The 25,215-nt window shown below is 43.1% G+C and overlaps 1 protein-coding gene and 1 long non-coding RNA gene across 3 annotated transcripts in view; one reads left to right on the top strand and one right to left on the bottom strand.

Moving 5' to 3' along the window:
* PRKG1 (protein kinase cGMP-dependent 1) overlaps positions 1–25,215 on the top strand; it is a 634,135-nt gene that overhangs the window by 103,261 nt on the left and 505,659 nt on the right. The window contains exon 1 of one of the 2 annotated variants that reach the window (XM_083503065.1): positions 22,710–23,655. The exons of the other annotated variant lie outside the window; for it this stretch is intronic. Coding sequence (XP_083359191.1) covers positions 23,345–23,655 — 311 coding nt within the window. The 5' untranslated portion in view covers positions 22,710–23,344. Of the gene's footprint in view, positions 1–22,709; positions 23,656–25,215 lie in introns of those variants that run through there. 2 annotated transcript variants of the gene reach the window in all.
* LOC310707624 lies at positions 157–2,610 on the bottom strand. The gene is made up of 2 exons (XR_014526623.1): positions 2,058–2,610; positions 157–421 (listed from the first exon to the last, which is right to left on the bottom strand). It is a non-coding gene; the product is annotated as an uncharacterized lncRNA (long non-coding RNA).

Raw genomic sequence — 25,215 nt, 5'->3', positions numbered from 1 at the left:
AGTGAATTTATGAATGTACGGTAAGTTTGTGCCAACACCTTTAGGGCAAAGTTGGGTTTTGAGGAGTGAAGTAATATCGTAGAAGTATGCCAGGCACAGGGAACAGTAAAGGACAAAAATGGATTTATTTGAGGTGCAAGAGGTCTTTTTTGGAGGGGGCAGTTTGAAGGTTCTGGAGTTGGAAGAGTGAAGGTCACGGGCAAGGATTTATCGGAATATGCGCTAGACAGTAAGTAGAGAGGTTAATACAGTCTTCATCATTTGATGGAGTTAAAAGCATGTCCTGCATCTCTTCGGTAATCCACAGATGTCATCATGAGTAAGCCAGCCCCTTTCCCTTCCCTGTGTAGTTTACCCTCGTGAGACAGCACTTTGCTTTGTCTGCCAAGCCTAATAACCGCATCTGGCTCCTAATAACTTCCTTGAATGAAATAAAAAGATGTAAATAATTAATATGTCTTAAATAATTCAAGCTGGAAATACAGTACATAAATTTAGCAAACTGACCATGATAATGAGTAATTATCCTTAATTAATCCATAAAGCTCACAGCTAGGAGGAAATTGCATATTAAAGTGATATGGTTCTTATAGTTGTGTTAGTGGAAACTGGATTATAAAGTATGGGTCTGACAATATCTACTGTATATTTTGGAAAATGGTTTGTTTGTTCTCTCTGTGTTTGGATACCTCTCAGGATATTGTTGCAAAACTCATCTCGGGGGTTTCTGAGGTGGGGGTGTTGGCATTGCATTTGAACCCGAGGCGCCATTTGGAATCATTTTCCTCCTTCCCCCCCTCTTTTTTAAAAATAAAATGTTATTAAGATCTTCATAATACATTACAATAAAAAACTAATCTAAGCAAAACCAGAAACTTAAAGAAGAAGAAGTCCTTTTTCATAGATAAATCTTAACTTGCCCCACATAGAGAAAGGTGAACCCTCCCAGGTTTTCACCTGGGGGCTTCCTTTTCCTCTCCCACCCGTCTACCCTGGTATTTCTTCTTTTCCCCACATCACACTCAGGGATCTTCATCAACTGTTCATCAGCTTCACCGGCATGTTACCCTCTCTTTAATGCTGAATAGAGGACCACAAAAAATACAAAAGACCAGAGCAGAGGACAAACAAAAACAAAGCAGAAAAGGAAAGGGAACAAAGAGATAATATTATTAAAGGAAATAATATAGGGATAAGGAGGAAAATAAAATATATAAGTAAAAAGGACTTCCAACTATCCATGTCAGTTGTACATACAATAATTCTTCAAAATAATCAAATGTTACTCCTCTGTATTCAAACCTGCTAGTGTTTAAAACTGCCCGTGTTTAAAACTGCCATAAAACCTGCCTTCTTTTTGCTACCTTTCTGACTTTGTGCAAATCCAGAATTGGGATGAGGCACTACAAATTCTCCAGTGGTGGCTCCATTCTGATTTCATGCAATCCACAATTATGATACCGCACTATAAAGCCTTCAATGGGGGCTGCACGATGACAGCCTTACTAACTATCAAAACTAGCTGAATAAAACCTGAATAGAATTATTGGCCAAAAGCCTGAATGAATAAAATACAGTCTTTACATGTTTCCTGGATGTAGTTAAAGAGGGGGATGGCCTGCTTTCCCTTGGGTGAGATCCATAGCCTAGGGCACCACTGCCAAGAATGCCCTATTGTGGGTTCCTGTTCTTCATACTATTCCTGCTGGTGGGACCACAATTTGGCCTATGTCCCAGATCACAAATTTTGAGTTGAAGGGTATTGGAGAAGGCACTCTTTCATCTATGTACTTGCTCCCTCAGGGGGAATGTTACATAGACTAGAACAGGTCAACATTCCAGTTACTGAACCTGTGTATTATTGACCCACAGGACGACTGTCAGTGTCCAGATACTGATTCACCTGAATACCTTCTCTTGATTCAGGTAGAACCAAGAGATAGTATTGAGTATCATCTGCATGCTGCATGCATAACAGCTTCCAATAGTTGTATATAGGTGTTAAAGAGCAGTGGGATTAGATGGCCCCTTGAGGAATGCATAGTACATATACATACCATGGACCTAAACAGTAGTCATTCAGTACTGTTCTTTGGTAATAAACCGGTAAGCAGAAGTTTGGAGTGATCCCAGAAGGATATCATAATCGGTGATAGCAAAAGCTGCAGAGATATCATGGAGAATGATAAGCGTAGCACTTTCACTATCTCTCTCCCAGTAAAGGTTATCAGTTAGGGGGACTATGGCTGTTTTTGTACCATAACCAAGCCTGGAGCTCGACTGAAATGTGCCTAGATGAGTAACATGCCTTTAAAATTGCTCAATATATAAAAGTTAAATTAGGTCATCAGAAATCTAACAAAGTCATTTGACTTACGTTCTTCAAATACAGTACTTCTCTAAAATATATGCTTATTTCATTCATTTTGAAAAGTTTGGATGAATGATTGAAAGCCTAAAGGCAGGTTTGTGTTGCATTCTGGTGAAGTGATGTGATGACTCAAATATGGTCATGGAACACGAGACACTAGAGGGCACAATTGTACCTTCAGATTTTGTATTTTATCCTTCCCATAAATTAACACAGAAAGAAAATCTGATGAATGTGGTGCATGGTAAACCTACAGCCCATTTAAGGCAACAGAAGAAATGCTAAACAAAAAAAGCAACAGAAGAAAGAAAGGAGGGGAAATAACTTTCTGATTGTTTTTGGCTATAGTAAGAAGGAAAAACATGACATCCGCTTACTAGAAGGATAAAAATACAAATTATATTTGAAAAAAGAGAAGTCAATGTATTCGCAAAAGAACAGTGACATTTAAGAAAAATGGCACAGAAGTTACACTATTGTATTTGAATGGCAGAAATGCATTATAAATCTATTTGCTGTTAGCTAGCCTATCATTATGAAAAAAGGCAAGATGTTGCAAGCATTATCTCTTTCATGATGTTATATCGGCAATGCAACCACTAATAGAATGTTTAGTAACTAAAGTGAGAAAGCTTTTTGGCCTTGCAGATCTGCAGCTTTCATGAAATGTCACCAAAGCTATTTGATGCAAAATTGAAATAGTATGTTAGCTTTATAGCCTTACCAGAAGGGATAATTATCATGTATATTTAGAAAGCATGTAAAGACTTTTAGGAAGGTCATAGACTAAAAAGGTCACTTTGTATCCCTTAAAACTCTTTAAGAATGCCATTCACTATAATAAAGGAATTTGTAGGTTTAAAAACTGAGTTTCACTTGGACACATGCCACTGTTCTGGGGTTCTGTCTGAAGGCTCATGGAGCAGCACCCTTGTTGGAACTAAGTGGACCAGGCCTAGTCAATGTTTAAATGAACGATTGCCTGGGAGTCCAAGGTATGTTGCTTTCAGTTCCATTAAAGAAAGGTATGAAACGAATGATGTGGCGACACTGTGCAGGACACAAACAAGAATACCATTTCGGGGGGGTGGGGTGGCGGTGGCGGAATACGTCAAGGTGTGGCAAGCAGATAGATTGTCAGCAAGGTTTCACAGCTTGCAGTGCCCTCCAAAGGTTGAACTATGAATCCCATCATTCCTGATCATTTACTATACTGGAAGGGACTGGGAGAAATGTAGTTCAACAACAGCTAGAGGATGCCACATTTGCTACCCACTTTACAGCATATCTTTGATACAGTAATGGTTAGAAAGATGCTACTTTTTAAATGGCTAATATCACATTCTTTGTTTCTTCCCCCATGCTCCTGTGGAATCCCAGAATTCATGCAGGTTATAGGAGTAGCACCCTTTTATTACTTACGGTTAGCACACACTCCCTGTAGTCCTCTACATTGTATATTATTTGAGAAAGACACAGTTGAGTAACTATGATCCTGTTCCCTCTTCTTCTTGATACTGTCACGTAGCGTGGATTGTGTCATTATATAGTTTACTGGAAACCTTGTACCTGGTGTTGCTTGGGAATTCTGAGAAACCACAACACAAAAATCGGGGCAGTTTTAAAAGCTTAACTTCACTATCTTGATCCAAAATGACATCTAATTATATCCAAACATAGACAAATATTTATTTATTACATTTACTTTTGAATTATGGTGCTGGAGGAGACTCTTGAGAGTCCCATGGACTGCAAGAAGATCAAACCTCTCCATTCTGAAGGAAATCAGCCCTGAGCGCTCACTGGAAGGACAGATCGTGAAGCTGAGGCTCCAATACTTTGGCCACCTCATGAGAAGAGAAGACTCCCTGGAAAAGACCCTGATGTTGGGAAAGATGGAGGGCACAAGGAGAAGGGGACGACAGAGAATGAGATGGTTGGATGGTGTTCTTGAAGCTACTAGCATGAGTTTGATCAAACTGCGGGAGGCAGTGGAGGACAGAAGTGCCTGGCGTGCTCTGGTCCAGGGGTCACGAAGAGTCGGACACGACTAAATGACTAAACAACAACAACAACTGCCTTTCATCTGGATATCACTGTGCAATAATATTGCAGCCATATTACAGATGAGTTGGAATGAGGCTGAAATATATCATGCCCATATTGTGGGGATGGGGCTGAGACAGAGGCCCTAAAATGTAGTTTGTTCTTCATAGCCTTGTTGTGTTGGGTAGTTGAGCTCTATATGCTGAGAGAAACTGGCTTGTAACTTAGATGGAAGTACAAGTCTTTTTGCATTGCCACCTCTATTTTCCTCTCCCCACTCACTTACAGTAAATGCAGGTTCCTGGGGTTTGGTTTATACTCCTCTCTCAGGATCAAAAAGTACAGTACAGTGGTACCTCGGGTTTAGAACTTAATTAGTTCCGGAGGTCCGTTCTTAACCTGAAACTGTTCTTAACCCGAGGTACCACTTTAGCTAATGGGGCCTCCCACTGCTGCCGCACGATTTCTGTTCTCATCCTGAAGCAAAGTTCTTAACCCGAGGTACTATTTGTGGGTTAGCGGAGTCTGTAAACTGAAGCGTCTGTAACCCGAGGTACCACTGTATCTGAAATATCTTGGCTGTGAATCCTGGAAGACCTGCTTCCTGCCTTGCAGGTCCTGACTGACCCCAGCCACAAAAGCTGAACAGACTCTTGGGTTGGGGTATTGTTTAGGGCATTTTGTTTCAAGGTTCTAATGCTGTTATTATTGCTCTAATTGTTTTAAATGGTTTTTAACTTGTGTGTTTTTAAATTTGAATTTGTTATAATTAAGGAACGTAATATGTTCCTGGGAAGAGAGGAGCAGGGGTGCCCCCAATCATAGTGGTTCTGGGCAAGGGGTGGGGTGGGGCACACTAGATAAGGGGTATATGACACAGGCAGTTGGTGACTATGCCATGTGCCAGCCCCTCTTCCACCTTGGGGAATTGCAGTTGTCCTATCAGCCAGCCCTTGGGTCTGCAGCTGCTGTTGTTGAATTCCAGGTCAGCTCTGAATAAGTCACCCCTTGCCCATGGTGTGATTATGAATGAGGAGGCTGATCTGGTCTGCATCACTGAGGCCTGGCGACTGGCTCAGAACTCCATAGCTGCCATGAGAACAATGGGGCTGTCCCAGTATGTCACTGGCCCAACATATGTGGCAGGCCACACCGGACCTTGTTTTCTCAAAGGGGTAGGGAGAGGATGATCTGAAAGTGGTAGATATTGCATCAGTCCCTTGTCATGGTCAGATGCTTCTTTCAGCATCTTTTCCCTGAGTGCCCCCCCTCCCGCTTCATGGAGACTGCTTGGCTCCCTGGTATACTCTAGAGTTTAGGACAAGGAAACAAGCTGGGAGGCAGCTTAACTGTGAGTGGAGGAAAACTCTGGCTGAACCCACGACCCTTAGATTTAAAGACTCATGCTCCACTGACTGAGCTATCCTTGCTCTTGCTAATGGTCCAGGGTGGCTGATATTTCTCAGTGGACTCTCATAGTTGGATAGTACCTGCATATCACTCTTCAACTTTTAACAAGTTTATTCTTCCCACTTCAACCCCAACTGGGGAGTGTGTGATGATATAAAATATATTCATGAAGGGACGAAAGAAGCAGAGTGAGCAAGAAAGAGCTAAGGGTTAAGGTGTGTGCTCATTAGTTTCATTAGAGTGCAGTGAAGTTGTGATCTCTTACCCCATGTGTTTCACAGCTCTTTATCCCCAAGCTGTTCACATCAGCATGATTTCATTAGTGTCAATTTCATTTCTATTTGTGTACGCACCAGGGGACATCGACAGTGGTGGGGATGTCTTTACCCTATGCAAAAGTGTTTATACCTTGACTAGAGATGAAGTAGGAATGGCATAAGGACTCCAATTGGTGTGAAGCTGGTTTGAGAAACAATACACTGAACAGTAGTATTTTGTAACAAAGTAGAGGATACATACACATTTTGGATAACATCATGTTAATGTGGGTTAAAAAAATGGCACTGGAAATGCAGTGAAGGTGCAGTAAACAGGAGTGTGAACACAGTTTTAGTTGAAGGCTGGAAGCATCCTGAAGCACAGGGTATATTTACGAAGAATTGATGTGAGGCACCCAATCTTTTGCCTGGCAGGAGCATGTATTCTGCTTGCTTCCTCTTGAGCTTTGGGTATTGTTGCCCTTGGAACTTCTTGCTGTTTGGGAAAGTCAGGAGCATATAAATCTGCATATGGATCATTTACTTAAAAATTATCTCTCTGAGCCTACTTGGTTACTGTTCCATTACTTATACTGGTACTATAGGGAAAAAGAAAAGAAAATGCTATACTGGCACATCAACTAACACAGATGCTGTTTCCTGTGTGAGACAGCTTAAAAATGATCTATGAATTATCACTCCTATTCATGGATGCTTTGAGTCACATGCTGCTTCCTCCATACACTGCAGTCATAATGCCACTCCATATAAAGATCCTAATGTCTGAAGCAGTCCTTTTACTTCTACTGTCTTTCTCTCTCTGAAAAAGAGGAAAATGAATGGATGGCTGGATGTGGTGCCACTGATAAACCCGCCTTTGCTCAGGGGACAATCAAGCTGTCAGTCATAGGCCAATGGTCTATGAGGGAAGGACTTTGTAGCAGGAGCTGCCCTGTCCTCCAGGCTTGGACCAGAATTGTCACCAGGATATGATCTGGTGTGGGGGAGGGTGGAGAGTGCTTAGGAGAGAAACTGCTCTTCATCAAGGGCACGACAGCCAGAACTACCACTGACATTGGCGAGGAGCTGCTACTCTTCTAAACATCCAAAATCTGCATAGACAGAACTATATAATTTGCATTGCAAGAAGCATAACTTGAAGCATTGTGACTTGTGCTTGAGCTTGCTTTCCCTTATGTGCCCTGCCCAATACCTCAAGTTCCTTCCTTATTATTTGTTTCAACCTGCTTTCTCTGGGCCTTTTAGAGCACACCCCACACTTTCTATGTAATTTGACGCAATTGTAAGGGGCAGTATTTTATTTGATAAAAAATAAACTGATGTTTTAAAACCTTTTCAGATTATATTGCTTGGGAAACTTTTTTTTTTTACTGCATCATCTATATGAGAACAAATTTGTAGGCTTTTGTCAAGGGTATATGTGGAGGACACTGAAGTCAGAAAAGCATTGCTTTCACTTTTTTCCAGAACTGTTATTGTATTTATCTGTTGTACTTAAAAAAACTAATAACCCCTCTTCCTGCTTACTTGAGAGTAATCCTGTTAAACCTACCACCAGCATGCAGCCCCCAACAGATTTTCCTTTCAAGAGAAGAAAGATTGTCTACCCCTTGGGTAGTTAGTAGAGCCAGTGTGGTGTAGTGGTTAAGAGCGGTAGTCTCGTAATCTAGGGAACCGGGTTTGATTACCCGCTCCTCCACATGCAGCTGCTGGGTGACCTTGGGCCAGTCACACTTCTTTGAAGTCTCTCAGCCCCACTCACCTCACAGAGTGTTTGTTGTGGGGGAGGAAGGGAAAGGAGAATGTTAGCCATTTTGAGACTCCTTAAAGGGAGTGAAAGGCGGGATATCAAATCCAAACTCTTCTTCTTCTTCTTCTAGTAGTATTCTTAGGACTTCTGTGCTTGGAATGCTAAGAATGTGAATTTTCATAAACGCTTTCTGGAATTAATGATTATGCAGAAATGCTTGAGAACATGACTGCAAAATAGTGTAGCGTCTTAAAGGCAAAAGGGTAGAATATTAAGATATATTACAATTATTGGTAAAACTCAGTGCTTTGTAGGTCATTGTTGAGGAACATATAGGGAAGCGGTAGCAGTATGCATGGCATACTATAATTACAAAATATTTACTTGGACCTGGATTGTCAGGACTGAGGAGCGTTGCTCATTGCATATGTGTATGCACAAGAATGTTATGTCAAATGTTGCCAAATTTGGAACTTTGTGTAGGCTGAAGACAGAAAGAGATGTTGTTCTCTTTAATTCTAGGACACTAACACTAAGGATGGGAGGGGGAAAGAGTGTAATGGTTGATTTTAAGTTGACTTTATTGTGAAACACAATAAAGTCAACTTAAAAATAAAATTAAAAAATCCAACTGTGTTTCCCCCCACATAAAGACTTAAGGGTTATCTGTACATTAAGAATACATTTTTATTAAAAATGAACCTGGTTACTAAACCAACCTCTTGTCAATTTTCAACATATAATCTTATGATCAGAGGAATTAAAAGGAGACATGTTTTTTAGAACTTAAAATCAGTTTTTCCTGCTAGATGTTTTGATGGAAACAGCAGAACTTGGGTTGTTTTTTGTTTTGATTTTAGCATTGTCTTCTGTAATGAAAGCAAGTGCCTAGCTCTATGACAAGCACAGAGTCAGCCCTATACATGTTGGTGCTATGGCCCTTCTTCATCTTTACCTACTTTGGTTTTCATACAGCAGAGATAGTTGCCTACTAACCACAATTCTTCTGCTATCCTAAGTCCAACAACATGGCAAAGTCAGGAATAAAAAAATGGCTTAGCTGTTGTGATATCACAGAGGTATGACATTCTGGGGCCTCATGATTGACTGCTTAGACTTAGATAGAGGCACCGTACACCCCATACATGTAAAACACCGACCTAGAATCCTGGGAATTTGAGAGTGCTGGGAATTGTAGCTCTGTTAGGGGTAAGCTACAGTTCCCAGGACTCTTGGAGGCAGATGTGCTTTAAATAGATGGTGTGTCCATAGTCTGGAGTAGGCAGCATGTACATTGGGGGCTGCTGGGAGAACTCTGGGTGATTTGCAGCAGATTGGCAGAATTTCTGACTCAAAATTGTTTTAACAGTAGCAACAAAGGTGCCTCCTCCTGCCCTAAACTAAGACAGTTTGGGGAAAGAAGAAACTTGGAATACATTTTGGTTTAATGGAATGTAAGCTCAATTCTAGTACTGAGACAGATTTCTGGGCTGCACACATACTGAGATGCATCCTGTTCCTTAATTCTACATGTATGTCCATACTCACTCACCCCACCCCACCAGCTAGGCTTAGGAGTAATATGTATTTGAATTACAGCAAGCAGAGGGCTGTATGTGTGTGTGTTTACACAAACACACACACTTTTTGTAACTGTCATCCTGTACAATATTAAATGCAGAATTGCAACTTTGATCTCACTGACATAATGTTCATTTATAAAGGATCCACTTCCGAGTATCAGCACTTCTGAGGACTTGCTATGTAGCACATGGGCCTAGTTGATTATAAATTATAGCAAAGTGGTCTATTACTGGCAGGAGGAGATAAGGTGTGCTGCTGGGCTTAGAAGGCTGTTGGATGAGTAGTCCGGAACTCCAGACATCAGACGTTGATAGTACAGCTAAGACTGTTGGTACTGGAAGCTAGCAAGAGCAGAAGCAATAAAATATAAAATGAGCTATTTATACATACATATGTATAATGACTAAGGTATCTATGAATGTCTTTCCATTTCCTGATATGACTTACAGTTGTGGTTTTTCTTAAATTTGTTATTCTAAACTGTTTTATTATTGTCTCAGAGCTACAGTAAAGATGTATTTTGCATTTTGTAAGAATTGCTGTAGGCTTCTGGAAATAGGAGATGACATTTCTGGTGTTGTGAGATGAGTTACGTTGAGTGCAGATGCTTGATCTTAGCTGCCACAGCAAATAATGCTTTGAAAGTAAACAATGCCACAGTGGTAACACGAAAGCTAGTGTACAAATAAATTTGATATATTTTACTTAGCTGTGTTATAACCCATATTTATGCATGAGATCGCCTAACATGATATTGAAGGGTGATGCTACAAAGATGCTGTTGAAAGCTTCAGGAGCAAAATGTTGAGGAGGGAGGTTGCCATATATATTATACATTCATTTAGGAAATTCTGACTTTGTTTCATACAACCAGCTTTAAAAATATATCAGAAATAGTTAGGTCAAGAATAGGTCAAGAATCAAAGGCCATGTGGAATATTAAGATAGGAGCTGTTTTTCTGATACCCTGCTCCTGCAGGGGTGTGAGACTGAACTTCTACAGTCAGGTTACAATGTCCTGGGAGGGAGGGAGGTTGCAATGAAGTAGAGCCAACCAACACCAAGGAAAATGTTGGGTCTACAGTAAGCCCTCAAAGCTGTGGCGGAATAATTTTTGCTGCTCACACCAGAGAACTTAGATATAGGGATCAGCTGCCTTACTAAATCACCTGTTCTGGCCAACTACTGCCCAATAACCTTTTTACATCTAGTTTGTGGCTTCACAGACCCAACCCACAGCTTGGGTTGCTTGGATATAGGAATCGTGAATGGCAAACAGCATGAATTCCTGCCCAACAGGTTTGAAGTTCCAGGTCCATTGGAGGGTGAGTGGTATTAATGGCACTTACAGATAGGGTGAAGTACAAGATAGGCAACTCAGGTGTCTACCTAAGCAGCTGAATTAGGTAGTAGAAGACTGAGGTAGTGAACTGAGGCAGTAACGTGGGGGAACTGAGGCAGCTGGGGGGAAAGGTGCTGGCCTTGTTCTCTCCTTGCTGTACTAATATTCTACTTACACATAGGCTTTTTTTTGTTTTTGTGTGCGAGTGTGTGTGTGTGTTATTTTTAAAAAAATGTTATGAAGCACTGAAAAGTGTGCTTGCTGAGGCCAGCTCTGTATACACAACAGATTGAAAAGTCAGAATCCTGACATGATAGAGTAGAGCAGGGGTAGTAGTCAACCTTTTTATACCTACTGCCCACTAATGCACCTTTCTTGATGGTAAAATTTCCTTACCGCCCACCAGTGCTTGGTGGAAGGAGGATTCAGCTTGTGCCGCAGAACCCCCTACCACCCACTTAAAATCCTGAAACGCCCACTAGTGGGCGGTAGGGACCAGGTTGACAACCCCTGGAGTAGAGTATTCCCAACTGAGGCATGTAAAAGCCCTGCAAGCAAAAGTTACACATCAGAGACAGATGCTTTAGCTCTGCTCATTCCCTGTTGTGCTAGTGTTCCATCTGCAGGGACTTCTTCAGGTAGGAGAGCAGCACTCAAGTGCAACCTAAAGTGGTATGGTCCATTCTCCAACTCATTCCCAATTAGTTGAGTTGCATGTGCAAACAAAGCCTCAAGAGTCTGGACCTTTAAGAAATTACAAGAGCACAGAAGTGGTAGAGTTAGGAGTAGTCTGTAAATGATCAACTGATGGTGCAAAGGTTTCCATTGCCCGCTAGTTACAAACCCTCCAACATTTTTCCAGTGCAAATAGGGACATTGCATTTAACAACAACAACAACACTCTGAGCAGTGTCCAACATACGTAAAAACATAACAAAACATCAAACATTAAAAATAACTTCCCTGTGTCTTCTAAAGGTTGTATAGCAGGCATGGCCAAAATTGGCCCTACAGATGTTTTGGGACTACAATCCCCATCATCCCTGACCACTGGTCTTGTTAGCTAGGGATGATGGGAGTTGTAGTCCCAAAACATCTGGAGAGCCTAGTCTGGTCATGTCTGTTGTATAGTTACTTATCTCCTTGGCTCAGGAACCAGATAACTGCCACACCCACCAACATTTCTCCACTGAAAATAGGGACATCCTAAGGAATAGCTGCATATTCCAGGATGAAATCAGAAACCGGGACAGCTTCTGTAAATCTGGGACCGTTCCTGGAAAATAGGGACACTTGGAGGGTGTATAGTTATCAGTTCTTCCTTTTGTTGCTGAATTAACCTATTTCCGCCTATGCCTAGTTCTAATGCCAGCTAAAGTTTTTTTTGAGTCTGAATGAGACAAATACTATTCTCATTTGGAACCAGATTTGGCTATATGAAAGTATCTAAAGCTGATTTTATTTATTTTTTATAGAATAACCTAATAAAAACATTTCAAAACATGCCATGCTTGGCGCATGCAAGGTTTCTGACTGAATAAACAGCATTGTTTGGCTTAATTATCTCCTGCACGAAAGTGATTACCTGTCTCTGAGACTTGTTTCATTTCAGCTAAAGAAACCCTGCATGAGGCTTTCAGTTATGCTCATGGCTCATTGCTGTATATTAACTTTTATCTCTTTACAATCTTATAGAAAATAGCACTTCAAATTGGGCCCTCTGGATTTGTCTTTTGGAGACTGATTTGAACATGTATGTATCTACATAATTCAAATGCTCAATCATGGAATGATTTGCACACACATGTGATGTTTCAGTCCTTGTGTGTGGATCAGTGTGTCGTTGCAAATATGTGTGTGTGTGTGTGTGTGTGTGTTTAAAAGGAGGGCAATTAGATATGAACTACAGTAGTACCTCAGGTTAAGAACTTAATTCCTTCTGGAGGTCCATTCTTAACCTGAAACTGTTCTTAACCTGAGGTACCACTTTAGCTAATGGGGCCTCCCGCTGCTACCGTGCCACTGCCGCACGATTTCTGTTCTTATCCTGAAGCAAAGTTCTTAACCCGAGGTACTATTTCTGGGTTAGCGGAGTCTGTAACCTGAAGCGCCCGTAACCTGAGGTACCACTGTATATAGAATAGTTTTGCAGCATGAAAATGTACACAGGACAGAAATAATATTTAATATGCAGGACTAGTAACTGCTCGGATTTGGCTGGATCTTGATTCATTTTCTTACTGTTTCCCCACTAAAAGTGTTATTTTTGTCCTGCAGCATGTCTCTCTGCTACATTCCCTGTGCCTCCCTTTCCTGTGTGCGTCCTTTTCTTGGTGCCCAGGGTGCGCATGCCAGGCCAGGGTGGGGCATAGAGGGTCAACAGAACCCACTGCGCCAGCCCAGGCCTCACCGTCAACACTACCGGGCATGCACACACGGGGTGCGGAGGATTCACAGAGCCCATGTGCCACTTCAGCCCTAGCCACTGGAGCCAAGCAGGTCTGCATTGTGCCCCAGCCCACCCATGCAGGAAGGAGGCAGGCCCTTGGTGGACAAATCCCCCCTGACACTGGCCAGGCGGCCATTCAGCAAGGCAGCCGGGGTTGCGGTAGCGAGGCCAGGCTCCAAGGCCCAGACCCCCAGTGGCAGGCAGGGCAGGATGGGAATCCTCGCATGGGGACATCTGGCTCATGCCTCCTAAAAATTGTGTGCCCAGGGCTATGATCCCCTGGATCCCCACACACACTATGTCCCTGGCACACACCCATCTGCGCTTACATTTGCATTACAGAGCTGCTTAAGGGTGGGTATAGCAAGCTATCCGGAAGGACATTTTACTGAACCAGTTTTACTACGCTGCTGTTTTTCTTCTACCCCACAAATTCATAAAGGATGAAGGGATCTACCATCTTCAACAACAATAATAAACAGGGAGAAGTTGGTCTTTGTGAACATATTTTCCCTTTTATGTTATTTGTTATTTTGGGAGGTGCAAGGAAATACAAAAATAACATTATCTGTTTATTTTACAGAGTATGGGATGATAGAACAGAGGCAGAGCCGACTAATTTTATTTGCAAGTGCAGTAATGCTTCAGTTTTAAATTGCGTGACTGCCATTCATTTTTGCTGTTCTTATATTATGGCTCTAATGAGATATAAAAAGCTAAAGTATATTACCAGTTATAGCTCAGTGCATCATTTATTTTTAGTCACTGCAGCAGGTGTCTTTTTTTCTTTCTATTGTAGCATAGATTTGGTCTCTCTCTAACCCCCTCCTCTTTGTGAGCCATCTGCTTTTAGTTATCTAAACTCTTCCTTGGTTTCAGAATACCATTCTTGGCCAGGTAGCCTTGAACAGACATTTGCTCAAACAAATGCTATCTCTAAACATTCTTTCTGGGGTTTTTTTAAAAGTAAGAATCTACATTTTGAGGTGATTTCAACTATTTCACAAAGTCATATAGGTCATAAGATGAGTCATATATGTAACTTTATATGCCTTGTGTTACCTGTGACCTGCAACCAACCCTTCAGATTCTGTCGGTTATTACTCTCTCACACTCTTATAACCTTCCGTAGTAGAGGTGGGAACAAGTAGATTTTTTTCTCTCTTCATATTATTGCATTGGATGTTAATTTATAGCAGATGAACAGGTAAAAGGTGAAAATGCAACAGTATCAATATATGGAACATTTCTTTCAGAGATACCGGAAAGGCAAAATTCATTCCATGCATTTGCAAATGCAGCAGTAATCTTGATAATTGAATTATCTTGAATAGAAAAATCTCCATGATGCAACGTCATAGAAGACCCGTTGTTGACTCCTTGCATTGAGCTCCTTGCATTCCAGTGCTGCAGGAAGATGGTGGCAAACGTTTTGCCTGCTTTGCAGTTGGTTCCGGCTACTAGGGCTGGGTGATACCTGGTTTTCAGCATCACAATATATCACTAGCTAACACCATGATACACCCTTATATCATGATGTCTGAAATAAGGAAGAAGCTATGTAGAGGCATTGGATGGCTACATGGTTCCCCTCACATAGTGATCTTTGCAAAGTGCATGCAGAAACACGCACAGACATCATGATTCATATTATATTGCCAGGTCAAAAATTATAAAACCAATATCATATCAGACTTCAGACTGGTTTTGGATGATATATCTACCAGTCCTACCGGCTACTGCTTTTCTCCCAAGTATGCAACATAGTAAGATAGGTCAGTGGGAGACTGAGAAATGGTGGCTTGCTGAAAGCTGAAAGAGAAATGGTGGCTTGGTAAATTCATGGTTGAGACAAGATTTGAATCAGGCTCACATTCTGATTAGCCCTTCTTGAACATCAACTCAAGTGCCAGCCCAAAACATTTCGCTGCATAAAGCAGAGCCTAAATGGCATCCCCCTCCCCACTATAATATACTTTTAAACTGCCTTGCTGCACAGTTTACATGCCAATTCCTGCCTTTATCCAATCCCTCGTTTTAATGCTGTCTAAAGCAAGTTGTTACAGGCAGCTACATGGCAAGGCTAGCCCTGCAGCAGTTCTAGGGCCACTGAATCCTAGGAAGGCCTATATTAGTTGCAGTTTGTGATTTGCATTCTAAGACAAAATAATGTGTGTGTGACTGGAAGGGGCGGGGCTTGCTTGGAAAGGGTGGAGTTGCACAAAATTATTCAATCTACACAGTTTTCCTTTTCTGTCTCCTAGTTCCCATGACCCATCCTGCATTGTTTAGGAGGGGCCCCTGATTTTCTGGGGAGACTTTTCAGGGTACTGTAAATGGAGGGGGGCAATAAGCCTTATTTCAAATGAACTTGTTGAGTTGACTTATCTTAAAATCCAGGCCAGTTTACTTCATTATATTTTTGTTTTCATAATCTTTCAAAACCAAAGAACCAGCATCCTTATGGATCATTATCTGTGTGAGAATTATAGATTGGGTGAGCTGTATGTGCACAGGTTTCTATGCCCAGAGCTGTCAATTAGTTGTTACAGAACACCATTGGGTATGTGCTGCTTCATAAATCATATCATTCCTGACCTTCTATGCTTGTTATGGGATTATTGATTGTATATAATGGTTTGGGCTCCCCCCCCCTTGATTAATATTCAAGAAGCCCACTCTATAAAACGCTTTTTCTATGACGTTTGAATAAATCAATATACGATTGTTCTTAAAAAGTTATGGTATTGGGATGTATGTGCTTTGCAGCAATAGTCTTAGTTTTGCTGGTTCTGCCTGATAAATATTATGACAGTAATCACTTTCCATTGTGGGAGAGAGAAAGAGAAGGATGATGTGTTCTGAGATGAGCTGAAAGAAGGAATGGCTACTTTCATAATATCTAGCTATTTAACTTCTTTTCTTCTTGCATGTAGCTGACTGTACACACACCACAGTTATGTAGTTCAGTAATGTTGTGTTGCGCTGCACAGACCTTTGTGTAGGATTCCAGCCCCACAAGTATTTTGTGTCTTGTACTTTGGCAGACTGAGCTGGTTTTATTTCATGGTGGTTAGGTTTTTTCCTTTCATACAGAAAGAAATCTCTCTGATGTTAAGCATTTCTTTATAGCATTAATTGAAAACCCTTTGATCTTAGCAAGGCATTAAAGAATGTGGCTGTGTGGATTGTCTTTAGAAGGACATCCACAAACCACTAAGATTCAAATGTACAGACCTTTAGTAACCTAAATTTTTGGAAATTCCAGTTTTATCAAGGCTGTAGCACATACTACTGTGAAACTTGTAATGGGGCTGGAAGGGGCTGGGAGGAACTAAAATATGTCTCTTGAGAAATGTATGTCAGAAAATGAAACCTGCCTTGTAAACTATAAAAACAGAATGACTATCTGTCCTTCTGCAGTTTCATTAATCAAATCATCTTGAAATATTTTGAATGAAGTGCTTGACCTGCTTTTGGTGTCTCTACCACACTTATTCTGCTTTAAAGGAGATAAATTCAATGGAGACTAGTCAGTTAGGGCAAGAGGAGCACACCTCCACCAACCGCAGACTGCCCTCGGCCAGACCCCATCTGCCTGCCTTCTTACTTACAGCCAGACTAGTGGGTGGCACTTGCTGGCTGGCAGTCTTTTCTGCCATAGTCTCTGTGTTGCCTCTGTAGAACTCAACAGAGGGGAGGATGGAGATAAAAGCAGAATTAGGTGGTGCCAGCTCTAGCGCTGACCATGATTTGCTTTGGCTCCTTATTCTGTGATTGCAAAGTTTTCTCAGGACTGTTCAGTGAAGAACTTGGTCAAAGGCTTTGTGGAAATCTGAACATACAATGTTTACCAGATTACCCCCCACCCATCTACATGCTCATTGATACTATTAAAAGAATCCTGAGAGATGTGACTCAAGATTGTTACAAGTTGTTTCAAACACTTACAGCTGATTTTGATAAAATGTTTTTCTCACATGAATACTCATGAAATTATGCATTTGCTTGTGAAACCATACAAGATGAGCACTTGGAGTACTTCCAGAAGTTGAAAGCAAGTTATTCATCTGTAATATGAAGATTGAAACAAACATCACATTACAGATGTTTACACAAAATAGTCTTGCCGTTCTATGGACCCCAGCACCACGCACAAATACTCCCCCAAGCCTGCATTTGATAGCATTAAGACCATTAACTACTAGGAAGCTGTACTGTGATTTCAAACATGACTTCATGAAAATATCCGTCATTCCACACACCATTCAACCATAGTTCAGGCCACAAACTTTCCTGCCAAGAGACTCATGGGAACTGATTGCTTGATTTAAAACATTTGTGCCCTTTCTTTCTGCTATAGTATTCAAGGCAGCTAAAAATGATCAAAACAAACAGTATTCTATAAATAATTATAAAGATTTTTAAAATAATCCAAAACAAATATTTAAGAAGGGGAAATGCAATTCCCATTGCATCACTTGGATTCAAAGCAAAGATGAACTATAGATGAGTAGAATCAGTATACTAATTAATGTCCCAGCGCTACTTGGCGCTTTCTGTCAGGCAGGAACAAAGCCACCACAAAACAGAGCTACTAGGGGAGTGGCTGCTTTAACCTTCATACTTTCAGTCATTTTTCTGCTCAAAACCTCAATCTCACTGTTCTCTCTCACTAACACATATACATAGGGATGTTCCCAGGGGTTGTCCCAGGGAGGCGCAAAAATCTTGCCTCTCCACTCTGGCTCATAGTGGCTGTGAGCCCATCCACCTGCTTCTTGGGCCGCTCCTCCGTTCCTCTGGATGCCTCGGTGGAGGAAGTCCCCAGTTGGCTGGTGGCACTATTATAAGTAGGAGTGGAGGGCCCAGCAGGGCTCTGAGTGAAGGCAGACAGAGAGAGTTTCAGGAAAAGGGAAGGAAGGAGGCAGAAGGGAAAGCAGCAAGCAGAGGGAAGGAGGAAGCAAAGGAAACAGACAGACGGACTGATGGAGGAGGAGGGGAGACAGAGCAGAGCAGGCCTAATCCTAATAGATGCAGAGAAAATCACTGGTGGGGCATGAAAGGTGATGAAAAGCTAACTTGTTGAATTTCTGGTACATGATCTCCCAGCTTTGGATATGCTTATACAGCTCTTTGCCAAGGGCACAAGGAATGGGGGATGCCAGTATGGCTCCTTGCCAAGGGTGCAAGGGAGCCTAGATACAATTCTACAAACACAAATGGTGCCTATACTTTCCTGCAGGGAAGGGAGTGGGGGAGTAGAAGCCACTGAGGTATTATTCTGAGCAGAACATAGCTGGTGGGAGCGGAGGACAGCTTCTCGCTAGTCCTCCATCCAAGGATGCTCTTTGTTTAAAAATGAACTGTATGTGTTGTTTGTAGTCTCTTCCATCAGAGTCGAAGCATTTCTAAGAATCCAGCCCAGAATTCAAAATCTTCACAGATCTTTCTTCTTGTACAAGAAAGTTCTATAAGAAGGGATTATAGTGTTATCTGCTCATGTTCATAGATCTTTCTTGCACAATCCATGTCAATTTTCTGTTGCAATGTAACATTTTTCATGAGCGTTCCTCCATGGAGGAAAAATGTCAAACCTCATTGTACGCCTGTTCTTCATCAAGCTATGAGCAAACCTGCCAGCTCAACTACTTTGAAGTGTACATTTCTTCACTAGGGGCATATTACTTTCATGCCGGTACCCTCCCTCCAAATTTGTCACAAACAGAAACATCACATCTGTCTTTACTGACACAGCTGCCCTCATTATGGTGTTTGGGAGACAAATGTAATCATCATTCCAGTGTATCAAGCCATTCTAAAAATGCAAACAATAAATAACTTTAAGAGAGTTAGGCGAGGAAAGTACTCATATCTAAGAACAGAAAAAAATGCCTTGCTGTATCTCACTGAAGACCTACATTGTTGGCCTCTGCCTTCCATTAGCTCCAGCCAGAATGGCCAAGGGTCTGAGATGGTGGAAGCTGTACTCCAGCAACACCTGGAGGGCCACAGATGTCCATTCCACACCCCTGGCCTGTCTAAACCAGCACTGTGCCCAGGAACAGCCAGCCAATTGCCACTGGGAGCCAACAACCAGAGAATGATGAATACTGCCACCCTCATTGTTAACAGTTTATAATCTGGCTCTACTGCCTCAGTACATGGAAGTTCAACGTTTAGCTGTGATGGCGGGTGGCGCTGTGGGTAAAACCTCAGAGCCTAGGACTTGCCGATCGCATGGTCGGTGGTTCGAATCCCCGTGGCGGGGTGAGCTCCCGTCTTTCGGTCCCAGCTCCTGCCCTCCTAGCAGTTCGAAAGCACCCCTAAACGCAAGTAGATAAATAGGTACCGCTTTATAGCGGGAAGGTAAACAGCGTTTCCGTGTGGTGCACTGGTGCTGGCTCGCCAGAGCAGCTTCGTCACGCTGGCCACATGACCCGGAAGTGTCTCCGGACAGTGCTGGCCCCCGGCCTCTTAAGTGAGATGGGCGCACAACCCTAGAGTCGGACACGACTGGCCCGTATGGGCAGGGGTACCTTTACCTTTATGGGAGTAGGCCATTTCAAACTCTTGATATTTGCACCACACATGTACAGTGGTAACTCTGGTTAAGTACTTAATTCGTTCCGGAGGTCCGTTCTTAACCTGAAACTGTTCTTAACCTGAAGCACCACTTTAGCTAATGGGGCCTCCTTCTGCCGCCACTCCACCAGAGCACAGTTTCTGTTCTCATCCTGAAGCAAAGTTCTTAATCTGAAGCACTATTTCTGGGTTAGCGGAGTCTGTAACCTGAAGCGTATGTAACCTGAAGCGTATGTAACCTTAGCTACCACTGTATGCTCATCCCTTGGTTTCTTAAAACCTTAGTACTGAACACTTGGTTGGCAGTAGCTAAATGTGTGAACTGACTCTACTGAAAAAGCATTTCACTTGAGACAGTGTGAGGAGATACTAAAATTCTGTGATGGTAACTGATAATGATAATGATAATGATAATAAATAATTTTGTGACGTGAAGTTGATGCTATTGCACGACAAACATATATGTTTGCATCAGTCCTATGAACCATGTTTGTAGAAGGATCAGTGTAAACTTTTGCTGCTGAGGTTGAACTGGAAGCTGCAGTAACTATGACATGCATCAGCTTAAGTACTCACTGCAGCAGAATATCTCTCATCATTTTATGCTGCTGTTGAAGGACTTGCACTGTTGAAAGACTTGCCACTTAGGTAGTGGGCAAAGTTCAAGATGCTAGTTCTGGTGTATAAAACTTTGTATAGCTTCCAACCAAGATATCTAAAATATAATCTCACCCCTCATTTACCGTGCTCTGCAGGAAAGGACCTCCTGCAGATACCATCTCATCAGGAAGTCCATTCCATATGATGTATGAATCAAACTTTTCGAGTGGCAGCATCTGCCCTTTGGAACTCTCTCCCATTATATATCAGACTTTTACTATATTTTCAGCACCTCCCAAAGACCTTCCTCTTCCACAAACCTTTTAAGTAGACATTATTTTACAATGTTCATCTGCATTGGCCAATAAATTGGGTTTTTTAATGTAGATTTTGTTGTTGATGTTTTTATTGTAAAACCACTTAAGGATGTTTATGGGTGAGCATTTCATTCTATAACATAGAAGTGAGCTGAAGAGCAGCTCTACCTTTGAGTTTTGTGGATGAACTTAACTTTTATGCAGATTTGGCAGGATTAAGAAGCCAGAATTGTAGTTCTGAGTTTGCACATAATAGTTTGCAGAAATAGCCTGCAGAAAGAAGCATGAATAATCTGTTTTTGCCATGATATGTCATATCTCAAAGCATTTGTAGTGAGACGCATTGTGCACACTACCTCCTTTCTTCTTCTGCAGCAAGGGGGTTTCATGGCAGTGTTTTGTTTCCTGGTATGAGATTTGGAATTGCAGGTGGGAAAGAATATTGGCTAGAGTGTGCAGGATCCAGGTGCTTTATCTGAAGTCATGCATCAGTTGCTAAGTAGGGACAGCCTGGGCCTAAATTAGTTTGGATTTTGGTGCAGAATGAAGGCTGCACCTGTTTCTCTCCTCTGATTACTCAGTTTGAGGGTGTGAGGCCAAAACCCAGCAAGATCCCAGGTTGATGAAGTTGTTACCTTTCAACCCATTCATGCCTGAAGCAAGAATGAGTATGATTTTTTTAAAAAAACTTTATAGTCAGCAGCCTTTTCCAGTGAGCTGTTCCAAAGGTTTTCTTTCAAAGCCCATTTAAAATGTTACTTTTCCCAGCCTCTGGTCAATTAGTTGTTTTTCTTTTCAGATAATTGCCTTCTTTTTGCATGTGGCTGTAATGGCACAGTAGGTGAGTGAGTTTACTACCCAACTGTAATACAGTAGGACAAGCGACATAACTGTCCTGAGAAAAAGTGGATGTTCTGGAAAAACTAATTATGCCCTGCTTCCTTAAGCTCTCAAAAATGGAAATTCAGGTATCAGGAAGCAGAAAGATAGAAAACCCCTGGAGGTTGCTATAGGGCTGTTTGAAATGGCCTGGTAATGGCTTCACAATGAATATTTTAGATGTGTGTGTCTCCAAGTGTTTATATATTTGCCGTCGCTACAGATAAATCTTTCCCTAAACCTGGAGATTGCTTTGGGCAGGCTAGGTTGCCTTGGGCAGGCTATGAAGATCTGTCTTTTACTAGGAGTGCTTAAGGAGAATGTGGAGGAGCAGTCACTGTGTTCTCTGCAACATGTGGAGCCTTGGCATATACAGTGACTTGCTTTCCAGCTGAGTGACCATAAACTGTCCAAAATACATATTGGGGGTTAGTTAAAGCACTTCCTCCTATTAAGTAGAGTGCTTCTGGGTGTTATAAATGGGCAGCGAACTCTTAGTAATTTAATTGTTGTTGGTTTGTTTTTTTTAAAAAAAAAACCCCAACCCAACCAAACCAAACCAACCAACCAACCAACCAAATAAACAAAACCCTGGGAAATAAATGCTTGTGCTATTTTCTGCCTTGGGTTCCAAAGCAACCTGTCCAGCGCTGGGCACTATGCACTTTAACTGGGGCTGAAGGGGGCATTCGCCAACCCTAGACAGCAACGTGCCTCCGGGCTGCCTCTGCAGTCCCTGTTGCTTCTAATTTATTTGTGCGTTTTTAAACCGCAAGGCACTGCTTGGTGCGCGTGTGAGATCTTGCGTGTGCCCATCGTCCAAACGGAACTTCTTCTACCACAGCTGGAGGTTGCTGGGGGGGGGGGGGCGGCTGGAGAAGGTCTGGCCAAGCCCTTACTCCTGTGGATGTTTATAGCCGAAGTGCCTGTCTGCGTGCGTAACTAAGGCTGTCTGCCCGCCCGCCCTCCCGATGAAAAGTGTCCAGAGAGGCTGCACATTCCTTTGCAAACGTGGCGTGCCCATTTCAGCGTGAAGTGCCTGGCATGCCACACCGCCCACCCCCTCACCTACCTCGAGCAGGCGGGGCGGCAAGGGGGGTGGGAGTGGGAAGAAGCGAGCCGCTGGCTGTATAGTTGAGCCGAGTCCTAGTAGCCCTCCGAAGAGCGACGGAGGGAAAGTGCCTGGACTACGGCATGCTGCAGACGCCCCTCGCGCGCTCTGTTCCTTCCTTCCCTCCCTCCGTTTCCTTCTCTCTCTCCCCCTCTCTCTCCCTCTCGCTGCCTTTCTCTCCAGTCTAGCTTGACGCAGGCAAGATAGAAATCACAGTTAACCACCCAGCCGTCGCTGAACTGGTGCCGATGGGGCACCATTTAAGACGATGATGTTTCTTCGAAGCCTCCTCGCGTAGCCTGAATCGCCGCGCCGAGCCAAAAACAGCGCCGACTCCAAGCCAGCCAGGCTGGAGGAGGCGCGCGTTAAAAGGCTAACAGGAGCTGCGGGCGGAGGTTGCGGCGGCGGCAACAGCAGCAGCAGCAGCAGGTCGATCGGAGGAACGATTGGCAAAGTTGGCTTGAAGTGGGACAAGCGGCAGGAGGAGGAGGCGGCGGCGGCTACTACTACTTCTTTGTGGGGCAGGGGGGAAAGTTGCCACGCGCGGAGAGGGGGGCGCAGGCAGGAGCCCCACGGAGGTGGAGGAGGAGGTGGTGGCGGAGGAGGAGGAGGAGGTTGAAGGATGGGGACGCTGCGGGATTTACAATATGCCTTGCAAGAGAAGATCGAGGAGCTGAGGCAACGGGATGCGCTCATCGACGAGCTGGAGCTGGAGCTGGACCAGAAGGACGAGCTGATCCAGAAGCTGCAGAACGAACTGGACAAGTACCGCTCGGTGATCCGGCCCGCCACCCAACAGGCGCACCAGCAAAGCTCCACCACCTTGCATGGCGAGCAGAGGACCAAGAGGCAGGCCATTTCAGCCGAGCCCACCGCTTTTGACATCCAGGACCTCAGCCATGTCACCCTGCCTTTCTACCCCAAGAGCCCACAGTAAGCCAGGGGTTAAGCGTTGTGTCCGTGTGGCGTCCCTGTGATGTGGTCTCGGTCTCTCTCTTTCTCTCTCTCCCCCCGTGTATCTGTCTCTGTCGCCCGCACTGCCCATTCACTCGCCTTGTGGATCCCTGTGCGCCGCCTTCTGCTTCCCATCGCTTTCCTCCTCAGCTTCAGAAATTGCTTCCGCCCAATCTGCCTTCCCTCCCTCCTAGCGCTAAAAACTCTTTTATCTTTTGAGCTGCCCACATTTCCAACGCCACATTCTTCTATGTCCTTTTCAGATATCAAGGTATCCAAATCCCCCTGCAGAAAAATGAGAGTTCCTAGAGTGTGGAAATGTGAAGGGCGGGGGAGCACAGTTTCTCTCATTTTATCCCCTTCTCCCTTTCTCAAAATTATCACAGCAGTAACCGCATCATCAGACTGTCTCTTCCAGTGTGGTATGTCGTTTCTGTCTGGGATTTTGATATTGTTGTGGCTTTCTGCCCTGAATTTAACTGGGGACTGCCTGCCATTTGAACTATGTGAACCAAATTCACGGACCTTTTTTTTTTTTAATTGCACCCGTTTCCTATTTACAAGGTATTTATTAAAGAGAGAGGGGTGTTTTTGCTAACATGTTCTCCTATGAACCTAAGTTTTCTTTGGAACCTACTCAGGCAAAAATATTTGGGGTAGTTTCTTTAACCGTTCTGTGTGACATAAAAAGGTGACCTGGATGCTCTTTATCTGTGACATATATCTATGACTTAGTAGCTCTCTGCAAAGCTGCTTTTCACTTCTTTGCCTGCAAGGCCATCTATCTGCAAGCTGAGCATTGGTGGTATCACAAGGTAGAGGTAAGAATGTGAGCGACAACCTTCCCCACTCAGTCACTTTCCTCTTTCTGTTCCCAGTGAGAATACAAAGACTATAAGGGTTTAGACAGCCCCTTCACAGTACAGTCCTATATGTCTACTCGGAAGTAAACCGCTTTGAGTCAAATGGGGCTTATTTCCAGGTCAGTGGACACTGAATTGCCTTCTTTAGTGTTCTCTCAGAATCTGAAGAGGCATCCTTATCTTTCTACACCTCAGAACAAGTTTCCTTTTCTACTGTGGAGAATTCTTTGTTCCTCTGACCCTCAGGTGGTTGTTGTTCTCTCCTCCTGGGTAGTGGAAGGCTTTGGGTCTATTTACTCTTTCATTTCAAACTTTGTCTGCAGTTCCTTACTGGTGTATTGAGGTGGGGGCTGGGAGGCTGCAAAGAAAGAGAGGAAACACAGAAGACCAGAGCTTAATTTCTCAAAAGAAAAGTGCCCAAGGGTCAAGCCTGCCTCTGGCCCTGACACCCTGACCATTTAATTCAAGCTATATGGTGCCTTGTTGCAATTATTTGGTGATGAAGTAAAGGCAGGGACGCTGTGCACACTTTGCATTTATTGGTTACTGCATCCCATGTATGGGGGCAGGGGAGACTCAGTCCTTGCACTCAAAATATGTACTCTGATAGCCCCATTCTCTGCATTCTTCCAAGTGACCCTGAGAAGAGTGTGGCTTACTCTTAGACCTTCATTTC

Source organism: Podarcis liolepis (assembly GCF_965112155.1).
Source record: "Podarcis liolepis genome assembly, chromosome: 5".
Lineage (NCBI taxonomy): Eukaryota > Metazoa > Chordata > Lepidosauria > Squamata > Lacertidae > Podarcis > Podarcis liolepis.
This window is presented reverse-complemented; position numbering and strand designations above follow the sequence as displayed.